The sequence below is a fragment of the Triticum urartu genome, chromosome 4A (assembly GCF_056163025.1).
Source record: "Triticum urartu cultivar PI428250 chromosome 4A, HENAU_Tu73, whole genome shotgun sequence".
NCBI lineage: Eukaryota > Viridiplantae > Streptophyta > Magnoliopsida > Poales > Poaceae > Triticum > Triticum urartu.
The window spans coordinates 186,632,689-186,651,342 of record NC_141876.1 but is presented as its reverse complement, the minus strand read 5'-3'; the positions used below and the strand labels follow the sequence as shown (position 1 = coordinate 186,651,342).

The 18,654-nt window shown below is 53.8% G+C and overlaps 1 protein-coding gene across 7 annotated transcripts in view; it reads right to left on the bottom strand.

Moving 5' to 3' along the window:
* The window catches only part of LOC125532201 (putative 14-3-3-like protein GF14-H), a 40,676-nt gene extending 22,761 nt beyond the window's left edge, over window positions 1–17,915 (bottom strand). For 2 of the 7 annotated variants that reach the window (XM_087518111.1, XM_087518112.1), the window contains exons 1-6: window positions 17,597–17,912; window positions 15,620–15,920; window positions 15,363–15,450; window positions 15,156–15,280; window positions 9,081–9,223; window positions 3,449–3,691 (exon numbers count right to left, since the gene is read on the bottom strand). In XM_087518111.1, coding sequence (XP_087374237.1) covers window positions 3,449–3,691; window positions 9,081–9,223; window positions 15,156–15,280; window positions 15,363–15,450; window positions 15,620–15,920; window positions 17,597–17,660 — 964 coding nt within the window. In that variant the 5' untranslated portion in view covers window positions 17,661–17,912. Of the gene's footprint in view, window positions 1–3,448; window positions 3,692–9,080; window positions 9,224–15,155; window positions 15,281–15,362; window positions 15,451–15,619; window positions 15,921–17,571 lie in introns of all 7 variants that reach the window. The other 5 variants (XM_087518115.1, XM_087518116.1, XM_087518114.1 and 2 more) reach the window with 4 other exon arrangements.
* Window positions 17,916–18,654: the final 739 nt, after the last annotated feature.

The following is an 18,654-nucleotide window of genomic DNA, read 5'->3' as shown; positions in this document are numbered from 1 at the left end:
GGCCAATTGCCCTGCAAAATTGCCCAATCAAAGGGATATCAAAACTTCTCACCAACAGACTAAAATCACTCATCCCTCTGCTCGTGGCCGGGAACCAAACTGGGTTTATCTCCGGCCGTTGTATCGCTGAAAACTTCCTCTATGCTGCTGATCTAATCAACTCCTGTCACAAGCAAAAAGCGCAAACCATGGTCCTCAAACTCAATTTCAGAAAAGCCTTCGATTTTGTCTCCTAGCACTCACTCCTGAAAATCCTACGACATCGTGGTTTCCCCGATCGCTTCTGCTCCTGGATTGATGATATCCTGAGCTCAGGGAAACATCTGTCCTTTTAAATGGTGTTCAAGGCGATTGGATCAATTGCAATAACGGTCTTTGCAGGGTGATCCGCTATCACCCTATCTCTTTATTATCATGGCGGATATCCTGCAGCAGCTTATCCAAAAAGACTTCAACTCCACCAGCTCTGCGCTACGACACGCCATCTACCAAGACCTCCCACCCGTGGTTCTAAGTATGCAGACAACACCCTTATACTCGCACATGCATCTTGCTCTGCCGCCACCACCCTCATTTCTATTCTACAAGCCTTATCCGCAGCTACAGGACTTCACAGAAGCCTCTCCAAAAGCACATTTGTTCCTATAAACCTGGATGACGCCAATACTACAGTCATAGCCACCACCTTAGGATGCCCAATCTCAAGCTTTCCTCACAAGTATCTGGGGTTGCCCCTTTCACCACATAAACTGCCAGCCTCCGCCTTCCAGCCAATCATAACCAATTGTCTCAATCAACTCCCTGGCTGGTGTAGTAGATTGCTCTCTTGCCCGGCCCGCCTAGTTCTCATCTCCTCAGTCCTTGACTCACTTGCTACATACTTTATGTCAGTCTTCAAATTGCCAAAAAGACGGTAAAAGTTATTGATGCGATCAGGAGAGCTTTCTTTTGGGCCGCTGACGAGTCTTGTTCGGACGCTCAATGCCTAATTGCTTGGTCTAACGTTTGCAAACCGAAAAAATTGGACGTAAATAGCTCGCCACATATTGCCTCATGCCGCAGCCCCACCTTCCTAACCAGTGGCGGATCCAGGAATTGAACTTAGCCGGGGCGAAACATTTGAGGTATACATTTTTTGATTGGCCGTAGCCGCCTATTTAAGCCGGCCGGCGCCCCCAGCCCTAGCACATCCGCCTCTTTCCTCCCACCGCCGCCACTCGAGCCTGTTAGCCATGCCCCCACGCCGCCGCTACTACACGATCCAACTCCGTCTCTTCCTCCTTGAGTAGGTCCGGATCCATAGGGAAGCGAGGCTACCTCTGGAACCGGAGAAGTATTTCGAGGAGGTTGAGGAGGAGGTGCCGGGGGGAGGAGGAAGAGAAGGAGGAGCAGGAGCCGGTGGAGGAGGAGCAGGAGCCGGTGGAGGAGGAGCAGGAGCCGGTGGAGGAGGAGCAGGAGCCTGTGGAGGAAGAGGAAGAGGCACCGCCGCTGGATGTGGGGAAGGAGGCGGTGTCGATGATGGAGGAGGACGTGAGCGTGTGGCTGAAGCAGCATGCCATCCTGAACTCCATCTGCTCGGAGTCGGTTGTGGAGGCCATGCGTCACCGTCGGCAACAGATGGGGGCGGCAGGCAGCCCAGGCTCCGACTTTGGCAGCTCCGGCTCCGGCGCAGGCGGCTCCGGTCATCGCCGCCAACAAAATTTGAATAGAAAAAATGTAGTACGTAGCTATATATTCTGCATGCTTTTGTATAGATTTAGGGGATGAATATGAGAAAGTTATACGTGGAGAAGGAAATATGCATGAGGCGTGCCCGGTCAGTGTTTGCGGACGCGTATACGGACGTTTGAGGGGTCAAATTTACCAAGTCCGGCTGTAGATAATCTAACCACCAAAAATCACAAAATCTAACATAAACGTCACAACTGGGTGTGCTTGGGTGCTAGCTGGCTAGCTCGATGTGGAGATTTCCCGGGGCTGCCAGTACCTGTTCGGGGGAATGGGGTGTGTCGGGCTAACTATTGAAGCTACGGGCTGCAACTGGGCTAGGGTGTGACCGTGCAGTGCAGTGTAAATGCACACATGTATCAGCCTATGTACAAACGAATCGTATTTTTACGTATACGGGATTTCGGCTACCTGGGGCGGCCGACCATAGTCGCCCCTACCGTGGCGCCGCCACTGTTCCTAACTGTTAGAGATATATTGGAGTTACATGTATTTGGTAGTCTAGGATTTGTAATCCATCTCCTACCTTATCTCTAGCAGAGGCTTCTTGCCCTCCAAGTCTGTACTCCTATATATACTCGCCTGTGAGGCTCAATACAACATCCATCATATTCCACCAATCTTCTCTATTCCCTTCTCATCATAACACGCTCAAACCAGGCGCGAGGGGCTTGCTTAAGGCCATAAAGAGAGCGAACGAAGACGACATACCATGCCATCAGGAACAGAATACCCGGGTGGTGGCCGCATATAAACCTCCTCACGCAACTCACCATTAAGAAAGGCATTCTTAACATCAAGCTAAGAAACAGACCAATGGCGAATAGAGGCCACAGCGAGAAGTGTGCGGATAGTGGTCATATGGGCCACAGGAGCAAATGTCTCGTCGTAATCACGACCATGCTCCTGCTACAAGACGAGCTTTGTAACGCTCAAGAGAACCATCGGAGCGAGTCTTAACCTTGTAGACCCACTTACAAATGATGGGACGAACACTGGGAGGAAGAGAAACAAGATCCCATGTGCCGGTGCGCTCAAGAGCAGCAAGCTCCTCTGCCATCGCAAACTACCATTCAGGATGAACAACAACATCGCGATAAGTGGTAGGCTCAAGTACAGCCGAGAGACCATGTCGACTAGGAGAATAGCGGTTCGGGGGAGGGCAAGGCTGAGCTCGAAGACCATAAGTCGGCCGTGATGAGGAGGACGCACCAGAAGTAGATGGCACGTCAGTGGATTTATCCACAACACGTGGACGGCAAGTGAGGAATGCATTGGTGATGAAGGTGGAGAAGGGGAAGGTATTGGTGATGAAGGTGGAGAGTCATGCGATGAGGGAGGAGAAGAATCCGTAGGAAAGGACGGCGTCGGATGTGCAACAGCAGGACGAGGAATAGGAATACTGGGCACAGGGGAGGTGTATCCGAAAACGTAAGAAAAGAGATGTCCTCTGAAAAAGCAGAGGAGAATGGACGCGGGTAGAAGGGACGAGACTCATCAAAAGTCACATCCCGGGAGATACGCATCCGACGACCGACAAGATCCCAACACCGATAGCCCTTATGCTCATCACCGTATCCGAGAAAGACACACTCAACAGACTAAGCGGTCAGTTTGGTGCATTCACGAGGGGCAAGCAAAACATAGCAAACACAACCACACAAACGAAGCGCCGAATAATAAGGAGGATGACCAAAAAGACGCTCGAGAGGAATACCACCCTGTAGAGCAGTAGAAGGCTGAATGTTGGTGAGATAGGTGGAAGTGGTAACAGCCTCAACCCAAAAGTGAGGCGGAAGAGAGGCGGCAATCATCATCGCACGCGCCGTCTCAAGAAGGTGATGATGCTTGCGCTCAGCCACACCATTCTGAGCATGGGCACCGAGGCAAGAAAACTGAGGAAGAGTACCCTGCTCAGCAAGGAATCCTCGCAACGCACGGGAGATATACTCACCAGCTGAATCTGCGCGAAGAACACGAATATGAGTGGAAAACTGGGTATGAATCATGGCAGCAAATTTTTTGTATATAGATAAAGACTTCACTACAAGAAGACATGAAAGAGATCCAAGTGTACCGAGAAAAATCGTCTATAAAGATAATATAGTAGCGATGACCCCCTTTCGAAGTAAAGAGAGCCGAACCCCAAACATCAGAGTGAACAAGATCAAAAGGACGCTCGGACACTGACTCACTGTGAGGGTAGGGTAGCTGAATCTGCTTACCAAGCCTACAACCCAGGCAATCCAACGAAGCGTTGCCGAAGACGGACCCTAGAACACCACGATGAACCAAAGACGAGAGATGAGAACCACATAAATGGCCAAGACGATGAAGCCACTGCTGAAAAGAGCTGGTAGATGCAGCAACAGGGTCTGTGAGACCGGCGGCGGTGGCAGCAGAGGGAAGACGAAGCCACTCAAGCTCCCAAAGACCATCAAAGCGTCGAGGGCCAACACCAAGCGCCCGTGCGACAATCTTGAACAGAACATGAATCATAGTCAAGAATGACCCTACAACTAGAGTCAACAATCTGACTACCAGATATGAGCTGCATGGTAAGTCGAGGAACATGAGCGACAGAGGGAACATGAAATGAAAAAGTGCTAAGAGTGCCTCGACTAGCTACTGGGAGGGGAGTGCCATCAGCTGTAAGAACGTGAACAGGAGACTCCACAGGTTGAATGGAGGTCAAAGTGGAAGAATCAAAAGTCATATGAAAAAATGCTCCAGTATCAAGAATCCATGGAGATGTACCTGAATGAGTAGAAAGTGATTTCTCAATGCCAGAAGAGTCAATCACGGAATCTACAGAACCTGTCGGTGAAGAATCTCAAGCAGCGCGCGGAAGCCGTGAGAGAAGTTGGCGTAGAGAAGTCACCGCCAAGCGCGAAAGCCACGGGAGGAGTTGATGTAGAGCGGTTGCCGCCACGCGCGGAAGCCGCGAGAGGAGTCAACGTAGAGCGGTCACCGCCACACTCGAAAGCCGCGAGAGGAGTCGATGTAGAGCGGTCACCACCGCGCGCGAAAGCCGCGAGAGGAGTCGACGTAGAGCGGCCGGCAGCACTGGTAAAAGTCGCAACAGATGTCGAAGTAGAGTGACAATCACCGCCTCCAAGTGGGCAAGCACCAAGCATCGAGGAACGGCGCATGTGCGAGATAGGATCAATATACGAAACACCGTCAAAAACATCGAGCTGTGAGGCAGAGGCATGCCGAACGAAAGCATTTTACTTTTTTTTACAGTAAGCAGCAGCAAAGAAGCAAGCCGGACGAGACAGGCCAATCACGGCGGCCCACCTACTGCAGCCCAAGGCAACCAGATCGATAGGAGTCACAGGCAGGAATTGACCAGCAGCCACGGAACTCAGTGAAAGATCAATCCAGAGATCCAGACGAAAAGGCCACGAACACCAAAACGATCCAGAGGTGCGGACGAACAAAGCCTCGATCTGGACTTGAAACAGCAGCAGTTTCATGCACACATGCGAGCGCTCACAGGGAGCCAACAGCGGCACGGAGAGGGCGGGGCTGAACAGACGGCCGGCGGCGACGGGCTGAAGCGTCGGGCAGCAGTCGGAGGAGCGCGCCATGGGCGGCCGAAGGAGCAGCGCCAGATGGGCTGCGGGCGGCCGTGGAGAACCTCCTCAGGGACGGCCAGGTAAGGAGCAAGGGCTGACGGCGGCAGTCCTGGGTGGGGTGAACCAGATGGAGGAGCAAGACGGTGTAAGATGCAGGTGGAGTGGCGGCCTTCGGTCACGATCTGGAGTGAAGAAAGCAGCGATCTGGTAGAAAGAACGACAGCAGCGGAGTTGAGGGAGCGGCGACGCCGGGCAAGAAGATGACAGCGACGCGACGGAAGGATCAAGCACGAGTCGCACGTGCGGAAAAATTTGACCTAAGCTCTTATACTATGTTATGAAAGCAACTTATATTATTAAGAGGCCAAAGCTAACATATATGCACATACATGAGAATGCCAAAAGCCTACAGGAGGATGCCAAAAGACTAAAATGCAAAACGCCAAAAGACATCACTAATATAACTCTAACAGGTATCAGCCTAACCGGTCCAAACCTTAGCTGCCACCAACCGCTTCCGCTCCACGCGCCGCCCCCCGGGCGGTCTGCCTCCATGACCGCCGCCGGGGGCCGCGGAGGCAGACCGCTGCCAGGGGCCGCACCGCCCGTACCTAGGGTTCGTCTGTCGGTCGTGTTGACCGGTGTCCTAGAGAGTCTTTTTCCCGATCCTTTGATCCGGGTATTTCTCTCTCTCGCCGGTCGCTTTGATCGGCGTTTACTTTTTGGTTTTCCGATCTAAGATTGGTTTGCGTCGCCCGCCACCGTCGTCGACCCCGCGCCTCTACTTCGACGCCGGCGTGACCACCCAGCCTCTTCTTCGACCCGGCGACCTCGCGCGACGCGGCGGCCTGTCACGGCAATTGTCCACTCGTCTGCCCGATCTCGCTCTACGCCAGCCGTCGCCGCCCCGATCCGAACATGATCCCTGCATCAACCACTGTCTCCGCTGCCTCGGGCTGGCCAGCCCCTCGTCTATTGCGTCGAGCCTACCGGCTACCTTAGGCTCTCCAGCCCCTCGCCGCTTGTGTCGGCCCTCTCGTCGGCTGCGTCGGGCTCGCCAGCTGCCTTGGACTCCCCGGCCCCCTCGCCAGCTGCCGGACGCTGGACGCGCTCGTCTGCATGCCATTCCATGCCAGTCGCCGACGACTTGGTCTGCTCGACCACTCCGCTTCATCGTCATCATCACCCCTGACCTCGTGTGCGATCGGATTGATCACCCGCCAGCCGCGATCCGCTCCATCCACGCCGCGCGACTGACCTGATCAGTCGGTTGCACGTACCTCCACGGGTCCTGTGAAGGTTGACCCTGAGTACAGCGTGCCTCTCCATCGATCGAGCAACAGGTTGCCACTGTGTCGCCTCGTCAGGCCGCAGCGCCGCCGTCCCGTGGTTGTCGCCGCGACTGGACGGTCTCACGCGCCACCGCTGCGTCGCCCCTTCGGGCTATAACGCCGCGGCACGCGGTCCCCGCCACCGCCCGACGCCGTTCCCGTGGATGCACCGACCCACGCACTGCCTCTTCGGGCCGTAGCGCCACGGCACGCGGTCCAAGCCGCCGCCCCGAGGTCTTCCCGGCGTTCCCCCAAACCGCCTGTTGTCGCTGCGTCACCCCTTCGGTTCGTAGTGCCACGGCCCGCGGACCACTCCGCCGTCCTCGTGCTTCGACTTCCCATGGTACGCGCCGAGCGGCCTCCCTCGGCACGGGAACGCCACGGTCCACGCCGATCTTCGTCACGATGTCGGGTTCTTCCCCGCCTACTTCAAGCATTGCCGCCGCACTCCTAACCCGGCCGCCGTGCCGCTCTTCTTCGGCACCGCTGCCGCTCGCTCACCTGAGCCGCGTCGCCCATCCACACCCCTTTGTCTTCGTCCAGCACCAGCTCATCGCTATCATCTTCCCCGACCACTCCGTCTACTCCGGCCACCGTTAGCGACATCGGCCCCGCGCCGATCGGCACCACCACCGTCGTCGAGCCCTTCTCTGTTGGCCCCTCCGACTCCTTCGACATGGCGTACAGCTTGTGCAGGTCCCCGTCTACGCATGCCTGGTGCTGGCAACACCGACGCGTGACTTCTGTCCCGATGTGTTCCCAGGCCTGGCAAGCCTGGAGCGGCGCATTGTCAACACCGACTTCGCCCGTCTACGCATGCCCGGTGATGACATCGACGTGTGCTTTCGTCCACGACGTGTTCCCCGGTTTGGCAAAACCGGCGGACGCCTTGTCAACATCATCTTCTTTCCGGCGCACCACTACTTCAACACCACTGAGCCCATGACTAATTTGGCGCCTCCTTGCGCTCGCGGCTCCACGGCGACTACCTCGACATCAACCACGGCTACCTCGCATGGCTATACCACCCTTGCTCTTGGCTACCTCGACAACGACACAAAGGGCTATCACCTTGCTTAAGCAACTCATTAGCTTCCTCTACAGTCCACGCGTCCGCGACGCAACACCATCCCCGACGCTCCTGGTGCGAGTGCGGGGGGATGTCAGCCTGTCGGCTGCTATTCTCTCCAGTCTGACCGTCTGCAACGCTCCTGTTGTTCGCAACGCTACCGCTACAACTGTGGGGGGATGTTAAGAGTTATATTTGAGTTACATGTATTTGGTAGTCTAGGATTTGTAATCCGTCTCCTACCTTATCTCTAGGAGAGGCTTCTTGTCCTCCAGTCTGTACTCCTATATATACTCGCCCGTGAGGCTCAATACAACATCCATCATATTCCACCAATCTTTTCTATTCCCTTCTAACACTAACTAGAGCTATACAAACTCAGGCCAAAACCCTATGCTCCATCTCCTTTGTTATTACCAACAATGGCCTCAAAACCTTCTTCTGGCACGATACCTGGCTGCAGACAACACCCTTAGCGCAAAAATTCCCAAGCCTCTACTCCCACTCATCTGACCAACACATCCTAGTTGTTCATGTCATGTAGTACGGCTTACAAGCGAACCTAACTAATCGGCTATCTAACGTTGCATCGATCGAGCTTGTTAGCTTGAATGTGCTGTTGCAGGACTTCCGGCTCTCTGAAGGCCTGGACGAACGGGTTCTAAACCATGGGGCCCCTTTTTCTTCGAAGGCTGCCTATGCGTTGCTTATACAGGAAGATGTGGAAGACGATCACGCGGACCTGATCTGGAGATCACAAGCTCACCCAAAGCTAAAACTCTTCGGCTGGCTCCTTTTTCGTGGAAGGCTAAACACTAGAGCTAACCTCTTCCACAAGCATATAATTACAGAAGGTAACTGCGCCAGATGCCCGTGCTCCTCTCAAGATACTGCCCATCTCTTCATTGAATGCTCCTGTGCGCGCCAAGTCTGGGATCATCTTTAAATCAGCCCTACTGCCAGGTTCCAAGACCTCTGGTCCGTTGTCGCCCCGGCTGGACTTGACCCAGCTGTCTGGCCGGAGGTCGCTGCTCGCCATCCTGTGGAAGATATGGCACTCCAGGAATGGTGCTGCTTTCAGGAACAATCATCATGATGTTTTGACCACTACCCGCAACATTTGTAATGATTTTGAGTTATGGTGCAACCGGTTTCGAGGCCCGGTAGACAAGATAGCAGCTAGGTCTTGGCTGATCTATCTCTCCTCGCGGCTCGCTGCACCCCTGTAAAACTCTTATTGGCATGCCCAATCTTTGAGAAATATAATTCAGGTGGGGATCCCCCCCCCCCCCCCCCACCCCGCGGTGATTCCTCAAAAAAAAGCAAGGGGTAAAGTAGTAGATTCCTGCGAAAAAGTTTTGATGGCTTTACCTTCAGTTAGTTCTGACTTCCACAATGCTAGGTTGTCGTTCAGAAGCTGCATCATTAGTGTGCTATCGTTGTTGCCGTCCATACCAGCAGAATTAATCTCAGTAGTAGCCTCATCAAATGCTTGTTTTGCAACTTGGCAAGCTCTGGAAAGAGAAACGAACATGAAAAACACTCAGAGTAAGGTTGCCACTTCCATTTTTTTCGAAGACCTGTGTTATGACCGGCCAGGTCCATGGCCGCAGGAGGCCCACTGGGCAAACTTAGCCCTCAAGTTATCTTAGTTTTATTTCATATCGTGGTTATATATATGACTTGTAAGACTTTTGAGAATTAAGCAATAAGACTATTTCTATTGCCCGGCTCCCAGAAGAGCCGGAACCCTAAAACCCTAGCCGCCTCGTGTCTCCGCCGCCACCCCACGCGCAAGGACGGCGCCTCGCCGCCGGCCGCCGCGCTCGAGCCCTCGCCCCTCTCCCTCCTTCCCCTACAGCCTCCGACCAAGACCGGGCAGAACCCTAGCTCCTAACACCTTGGTATCAGGTACCCGGGTTTCAACCATGCCTTCACCGCCTCCAAACCCGCCACCACCGCAGCCGCCGCTGCCCAACGCCTCCCCCACCGCCGCTGCCACCAACATCGCCGCTGCGTTGCCGGGCGCCACGGCCTCCCTATCGGCGCCGATCTCCCCCGCACCCGGCACCACGCCGGGCCAGGGCCAGCCGCAAACCCCCAGCCAGCGCCGCCGTAGTTCACACCGGAGGCCATGGCCGGCGTGCTCAACGACCTGGTCGTCGCGATCCAGGGCATCCGCCTCTACTTGGCGAGCCCGTACGGGCCGCCTCCACCGCTTCATCCGGCCGCGCCCGCGGGCCAGCAGGCGCTGCCGTGGTCCTCAGTACCGGCGGCTACCCGGCGCTTCCCCCACCGGCAGCTTCGACGCCGCCTTGGCCGCAGTGGCCGACGCCGTTCGCGGCGCCAACCGCGCCGCCCGCCACCACCCAGGGACCGCAGTGGCCGACCTGGGCCCCGCCGCCCGCGCCGTCCCCCACCGCGCCGTCCCTCCCGGCGGCAACGGTGCAGGTTCCACCACCGCCCCCGCCCAACCCTAGCCTGGGCCGGTCCTCGCCGAGCGGCCTTCCGATCTAGGAGGTTCGTTTCCCTTCATCACCGTCGCCACTTCCCGGCTGGCTCCACGGGCCGCCGTCGGCTTCCACGGAGGCCCGGCCACCGTCAGGGTTCCAGTTGCAGCCCGAGGCGTCGGGCGCCACAGGGAACTACGCCGGCCCTTCCACCCTGGACCGAGCTCCGTCATCAGCCCTCCGTACCGCCGAGGCAGTGGGCCAGGGCACGCCACACCAGCAGCCGCCCCGGTTCGCAAAGATCGACTTCGCCACGTACGACGGTTCGGACGACCCGCTTAACTGGCTCAACCAGTGTGACCAGTTCTTCCGTGGACAACGCACGCCCGCGTCGGAGCGCACTTGGCTGGCTTCCTACCATCTCCGCGGGGCCGCCCAGACATGGTACTACGCCCTCGAGCAGGACAAGGGCGGCATGCCACCGTGGGATCACTTCCGCGAGCTATGTCTTCTTCGGTTCGGACCACCGGTACGCGGGAGCCACTTGGCTGAGTTGGGCCGCCTGCCTTTCACCTCCACGGTGCAGGATTTCGCCGACCGCTTCCAGGCACTAGCATGCCACGCGCCTGGTGTGACGACCTTACAGCGGGCGGAGCTCTTCGTCGGCGGCCTTCCCGACCACATCCGCGTGGACGTCGAGATGAAGGGGCCACAAGACCTTCAGACAGCCATGTACTATGCTCGGGCGTTCGAGCAGCGTGCCCAGGCTTTGACGCGGCCATCCGCGCCACGTGGGGGCCGCCAGCCCCCCGGCCGCCTCCGACAGCACCGGCGTCCTCTACCGCCGCCCCGGCAGCCACCCCGGCACCGACGCGGCCGTTCAGGCGCCTTACTCAGGCGGAGCAGCTGGAACGCCGGCGCTTGGGCCTGTGCTTCAATTGCAATGCGCCCTATGCGCCGGGCCATGTCTGCCCGCGCCTCTTCTACTTGGAGACGACAGACGAGACCGAGGATGACACCCCGGAGGTTGACCTCGGCGCCCCAGCCCTTGCGGAGCCCGCAGCGGCACCCGCACCTGCCCCGGCTGCCGCCCTCGTGGTGTCACTTCACGCGCTGGCCGGCATCCATGATGAACGAACGATGCTCTTACCGATCAGGATCCATGGCGAGCGCCTGGTGGCCCTCCTGGACACAGGTTCCACGCATAATTTCCTGCCGGAGGCCACCATGCGGCGCCTTGCACTACAGCCGGCCGGAGGGGAGCAGTTGCGGGTCACTGTCGCTAATGGCGACCGTCTACGCTGCCACGGGCTCGCTCGCGACATGCCCATCATTATCAGCGACGAGCACTTCACCATCACCTGCGCCGACATCGATTTGGGTTGCTTCGACTTCATCCTCGGCGTCGACTTCTTGCGCACGTTGGGTCCCATTCTCTGGGACTTCGACGCGCTGACGATGACCTTCTGGCGTTTGGGTCGTCGCATTCGGTGGGACGGCATTGGGGGGGGGGGCGCACCCGCACCCCCTCTTCAGATGGCCGTGACGGCCGCCGAGGCCGAGCATCCGCTCTTGGACGACCTCCTGCAGCAGCACCGGGATCTCTTTGAGGAGCCACAGGGCCTGCCACCGGCCCGGATCTACGACCACCGTATTCACCTCCTTCCGGGATCGGCCCCTGTGGCCGTACGGCCTTACCGGTATCCACAGCTGCAGAAGGACGAGTTGGAGCGGCAGTGTGCACTCATGCTTGCCGCCGGCATCATCCGCATCTCCACGTCACCATTCACAGCGCCGGTCCTCCTTGTTCGAAAGTCAGATGGCACGTGGCATTTCTGCATCGACTACCGCGGCCTTAATGCTCTCACATTGAAGGACAAGTTTCCTATTCCGGTTGTCGATGAGCTTCTCGACGAGTTGCACGGGGCGCGCTTCTTCACCAAGCTGGATCTCCGGTCCGGGTATCATCAGGTGCGCATGCACCCGGATGACATCGCCAAGACGGCGTTTCGGACTCACCATGGCCACTTTGAGTTCTTGGTGATGCCCTTTGGCCTCTCCAACGCCCCGGCGACCTTTCAGGCCTTGATGAATGATGTCCTACGACCCTACTTGCGTCGGTTTGTGATCGTTTTCTTTCATGACATTCTTATCTACAGTGCCTCGTGGGCAGAGCACCTCCAGCATGTGGCTATCGTCTTCAACGAGCTTCGGGCGCATCATCTTCATCTTAAGCGCTCGAAGTGCTCGTTCGGGACACCTTCTGTCGCTTACCTCGGCCACGTCATCTCGGCCGAGGGAGTGGCCATGGACGCCTACAAGGTGGCGGCCATCGCCGCCTGGCCGATTCCGCAGTCTCCGCGGGCTCTTCGCGGGTTCCTTAGCCTCGCAGGGTACTACCGGAAGTTCATCCGGGAATTTGGCCTAATCGCGGCCCCGCTCACGCGTCTTCTCCGTCGCGACGCCTTCTCTTGGGATGAGGAGGCCACTACAGCATTCGAGGCCCTCAAGGGGGCCCTCACGACGGGACCTGTCCTGCAGATGCCGGATTTCGACCTCCCATTCACTGTCGACTGCGACGCCTCTGGTGCGGTCCTTCATCAAGGCGATGGACCCCTCGCTTTCTTCAGCCGCCCCTTTGTCGCACGCCATCTTAAGCTGGCGGCGTATGAGCGTGAGCTCATTGGGTTGGTGCAGGCAGTACGCCATTGGCGGCCCTATCTTTGGGGTCGTTCCTTCCAGATCCGCACGGACCATTACAGCCTCAAGTTCATGCTGGATCAGAGGCTCTCGACGGTACCCCAGCACCAGTGGATCAGTAAACTCTTTGGCTTTGACTTCACCGTCGAGTACCGATCGGGTCGCCTTAACACCGTCGCCGACGCCCTGTCTCGGCGTGACGCCGATGTGGACGACGGTGCGGCGGAGGGGGCGGCCTTCTGCATCATCACCGGGCCCTCCTTCGCCCTCTACGCCGACATCCGACGGGCGACCGCTGCCGCGACCGACTCCCTCCTCCTGCAGCAGCAGCTGGCGGCGGGAGAGCTGGAGGAGCCGTGGCGCCTCGCCGATGGCCTGCTCCTCCATGGGCGCAGGGTCTTCGTTCCGGCGCACAACGATCTTTGCCAGTAGGTGCTGCGCCTCGCCCACTCGGCGGGCCATGAGGGGGTGCAGAAGACACTCCATCGTCTCCGCGCAGACTTCTACATTCCCGGTGATCGTGCCCTGGTCCGTGACTGGGTACGGTCTTGTGTGACGTGCCAGCGCAACAAAACGGAGACTCTACGGCCGGCTGGCATGCTTCAGCCCTTGGAGGTCCCATCTCAGGTTTGGGCGGACATCTCCATGGACTTCATCGAGGGCCTTCCCAAGGTGGGCGGCAAGTCCGTCATTCTCACGGTGGTCGACCGCTTCTCCAAGTATGCTCACTTCATCGCACTTGGCCATCCCTATTCAGCGGCGTCTATCGCGCGGGCCTTCTTCGATGGCATTGTCCGTCTCCACGGGTTCCCTTCTTCGATCGTTAGTGATCGGGACCCCGTGTTCACGGGACACGTGTGGCGCGACCTTTTCCGGCTGGCGGGCGTGAAGCTACGCCTGAGCACCGCCTTCCACCCTCAGACGGACGGCCAGTCTGAGATCGTTAACAAGGTGATTGCCATGTATTTGCGTTGTGTTACAGGTGATCGACCTCGCGCATGGGTGGACTGGCTCTCGTGGGCGGAGTACTGCTACAACACCTCTTATCACTCCACCCTCCGTGCTACGCCCTTTGAGGTGGTGTATGGCCGGCCACTCCCGCCGATCCTTCCGGTTGATCCGGCCTTGGCACGGACCGAGGCAGCCGGGGCTCTTCTGAGGAGCCGTGATGAGATGCTCGCGGAAGTCCGGCAACGGCTCCTACAGGCCCAGCAGTTGGCCAAACATTACTATGATGGCCACCATCGCGAGGCGGAGTTCGCGGTGGGTGATTGGGTCTGGCTGCGTCTACTTCATCGCTCTACGCAGTCCTTGGACCCACGCGCGAGGCTCCTGGTACGTGTTGATTCAGTGGACTGGACTACCAGAGGAGGACTCTACTTGGGAGCAGCGCGAGGAGTTCCGACAGCACTACCCCGACTTTCAGCTCGAGGACGAGCTGTTTGCGCAGGCGGGGAGAGATGTTATGACCGGCCAGGTCTATGGCCGCAGGAGGCCCACTGGGCAAACTTAGCCCTCAAGTTATCTTAGTTTTATTTCATATCGTGGTTATATATATGACTTGTAAGACTATTTTGAGAATTAAGCAATAAGACTATTTCTGTTGCCCAGCTCCCAGAGGAGCCGGAACCCTAAAACCCTAGCCGTCTCCTGTCTCCGCCGCCGCCCCACGCGCAAGGACGGCGCCTCGCCGCCAGCTGCCGCGCTCGAGCCCTCGCCCCTCTCCCTCCTTCCCCTACAGCCTCCGGCCAAGACCGGGCAGAACCCTAGCTCCTAACAACCTGTGCAAACTAGCATGCTGGGATGACAAGCAAGCTGCCATGGTACCAACATGCAGAATCACGAATAATGAACATTCATCTCCGTATCTTCTAAACCAAGGGGAGACCCAGAAAACTTTCGATAATGGGGTCAAACTGTCAATGAATTTAACTATTTAACATTGCATTTATGGGATTTAACTATGTAAATTATAAGTATCCATATAGTTAATAAGGTTGGCTATATGGATCTTCAGATGCAGAGACCAGGGGTAATAAAGGTTCCATTTTCAAAAAATAAAGATTCTGAGGAATCGTGATTCTCTATATTTGGAAAAGATTACAGCAAACATATAACCTACTAAATGAAGTGGCTACAAGATGTGATGGGTTCATCTGAACTTAGTAGCCTCCTGGTAGGTCTGCCCATTTTATATATTTATTTTAAAAAGAGAAGCATGACGAATTAGGGTATCTATTTTAAACTACAAAACATCAGAACAAAGGGCGAAAGGAGTCATTTAAGGGTGAATGACCTCTGATGAAAGTTCATTATCTCATAAAAGAACACTGAGAAATTGAGCGCAAGGCCAAGCCTGATTGGATGAGCAGGTGAAAGCTCAGTGGAGGCGACAACCATGGCATGCTGCAGCAACATTCGCTAGAAGATTGTCAGAGGTGGAATGCGAGCCTTAGAACAAGAAGTAAGTTAGAACATGTGCACGTGTTGAAAGGTTTCACACCTGATAGGCCATGAGTGATTGATCAGCCGCAGACTTCTTTTCAGCCCCAGTGCTAAATTCAGCCAGGTAACGGTAGTAGTCACCTTTCCTGTCAATAATTGGAATTTTAAAGTTAGGCATGTACAAACTGGATAAGGAAAACATGGATATATAAGTATCATGTGAACTCTGAATGTAATGACCGGAAAATAGACCAACATAGAGCAGCAATAGACGATTGGTCAAAAGAAGAGCTGAATTTATGAACCTGCACATACATTTTATGAAAGAACACAACGTTTTCACCCGCATTAGCCAAGGGAAGGCAATGAATAGCGATGATTGACAATATTTCATTGCAAACCATCCTTAGTTCATCCTCAACTTTCGTTCTGTAGACACTTATCATCTGGCCAGCCTGCTCACCCACTGCCACCTTTTGCTCAAGTGAAGAAAGGATTCTCCATGATGCCCTCCTTGCACCAATTGTATTCTTAAAACCAACTGAAAATAAATGCCTCTCTTCAGCGCTCATATCCACATCCATCCTAGCAAGCTTCTTCATAAAATTCACCATATCTGCAGGAACAACCATGAATTAAGAGTTAATACTAACTTCATGGAAACTCAAGAGTTATGAAAGTTATCTGTTAGATTTTGGAGGAACAAACAGAATTCAAAAGCAATTCTTTTCCAGCCCAACTGGTTGTATGAATTACTTCAAAAGTTGTGTATAGAAAAGGTGGACAAGAAAGTTCTCCCAAAACGAGACATATCCAAACCAGAAGAATGCATAGCACCCACTAACTAGTTTCTGGGAGCATCAACCGATGCAACGGCCGGGGCTATCCCCTTACCGAAAGAAAAAAAAAAACTAGTTTCTAAGAGCAAGGAGTCACATGTTAACAAGAGTTGCAAGCAAAGGGGGAACATGATGTTGTCTACCACCAACTGCGATAAATCAGGGAATGTGGAAGCCAATAAGGGCATGTAGAATGGTGCTATCTTAGGAATGCCAGCTAGGATAAAAGCTGAGGTGGAGGAGAGAGAAGTCATAAGAAAAGGCTTGTCTTCTTTTATTTAAGAGGTGATCTCTTAGCACAATATGACTCATCATATTTTTAGGAACTGCTAGTTATTAAAGATATGGCTAAGAGATAACCCATTGTAGACATCCTTTTATTGTCATATCTAAACTACATGCAAGGCTTAAGATAACACTGTCTTATCAACCACTGTACATGCCCTAATGCTAGAACAATGCTCATGATTTCATCACATAAATTAGGTCAATCAATTAGGGAGGTTTCCTATATCTCATGCCAAGACCCAGTTTTAGATGCTATGTCAAGTTGTCAACAAAATGAACTGGAAGGGGAAAGTAAAGAGGTCCCTGCACAACACAATGTGATAGTGACATAGTACTACTTTGCATGTAGAACTGGGAAGTTAGAAGACATAAGCATTTAATGGTGACCAAATTGCCAAAAAAAAATCAATATACTTCAGCATCAAGATCAATCCAGTCCAACCATAAAAGAAAAAACACAACCTTTTACACTATTACAAACATTTTTTTTCAAAAAGGGACGCTTTATTACTTAAAAGGTTTAAGCATTACGCTATTACAAACATGGAATACACAGTTCCACTTCTTCCACACTAGGGAAGTTCAATAGATCATGTGTAGTTAGGCTATTAGCAGTACCATATAGAGAACAGAATGCATCTTCGATGATCCGAAGATCCTTCTTTTTCTCAGTGGAACATCATGAAACAGCAGGAAGCAACTCATGGTCAGGGCCCCTCAAAGTATAGAATCAGACCCCACAACCACCAAGCACTCAAATTTGCCAAGATTGGGCCCAAAATAATCATGAAAAAAGATTACTATCAAACTGGGGCAGCAAGACAGCCCTAAAATCACCAAAAACAAAATCAGCACGGAATAATAATCACCACACAACGTTTGCGATCAACTGATCATTTTGCACATGGACAGCAGAAATGAAAAAAAATGGCCGACATGGTCTGCAGGCTACTGCTCGAGAAACTAAGCAGATCGAACAGGAAATCGCAGGGCAAAGGTTCCAGCGGGCACAGGAACCAAGAACCCCCAACTTCCCCCCTCTATTCCCCCAAGAATTTGTCAGCGATCGACCCGAAATGCAAAGCACCGAGAACAAACACAGTGCACACAAGCAGGGCCAGGGAGCAAGCGCAAACAAACCAAGCGAGGGATCTCTCCGCCATACCATCGTATCTCTCCGCCTGCTCGGCCAGCTTCGCCATGCACACCACCTTCCCCCTCTCCTCCATCTCCTCCTCCTCCTCCTTCCCCTGGATTGGTGATTCCTCTGCTCTGCTGTGAGAACCTTCCCAAAAAGGAATGGGCGCTTCTTCCTTTGCTTTTCGACTTATGGGATCTGTTCTTGCACGCGGTGACCTAGATGTGTTGGCTTTTGGTTAACAAGTGATCATGACTTGATCTGATCGTGTGCGACTTTTCTTGTGACGGCTGGATATTTTCCCTTTGGCTCTAAAATAAGATCCCCTCCATGACCACACATTTAGAAACTTATTTACCTACTTTTTGCCTTCTGCTAGCAAAAGATACCTCTATATAAATAAACTACTACCTCTGATCCAAATTAATTGACAAAAAAATTGCATCACATGGAGTAGTTAAAAATTAGATGAGTCTAAACAGGATATTTCTAGGATGTCTGTTTGACAGGTGGATTTGTTTTTACTTTCTCAAATTTGCAAAAAAAAGGGTCAAATTCCTTACAAAATAATATTTTTATTTGTTTTGGATTGTTTCTTTTTCGTGAATTTAAGAAAGGATATCAATAATGTCTAGGAATAGAAATGGGGCTCAAAATGAGTAGGTTTTTGTTGCCCTACATAGATTGGGAGCCCAACAAGTTTTTATTTGTTCCATGTTTGGGTGGTCAGTACATCGGCGAAAGCCAATGAAGGCGGCATACGGGCGCTATTACCTGATTTATGCGCCAAAGACGCATTTTTCTCCTCCAATCATCTTTTGCTTCAGAGGGAAACATGATACGTCTCCAACGTATTTATAATTTTTTATTGTTTTATGCTGTTATATTATCATTCTTGGATGTTTTACAATCATTTTATAATAACTTTGTATTATTTTCTGGGACTAACATATTGAAGTAGTGCCGAGTGTCAGTTGCTGTTTTTTGCTTGTTTTTTTACTTCACATAATATCAGCACCAAACGAAGTCCAAATGCCACAAAACTTTTTGGAGATTTTTTAAACCAGAAGATAGCTTGAGAGCCA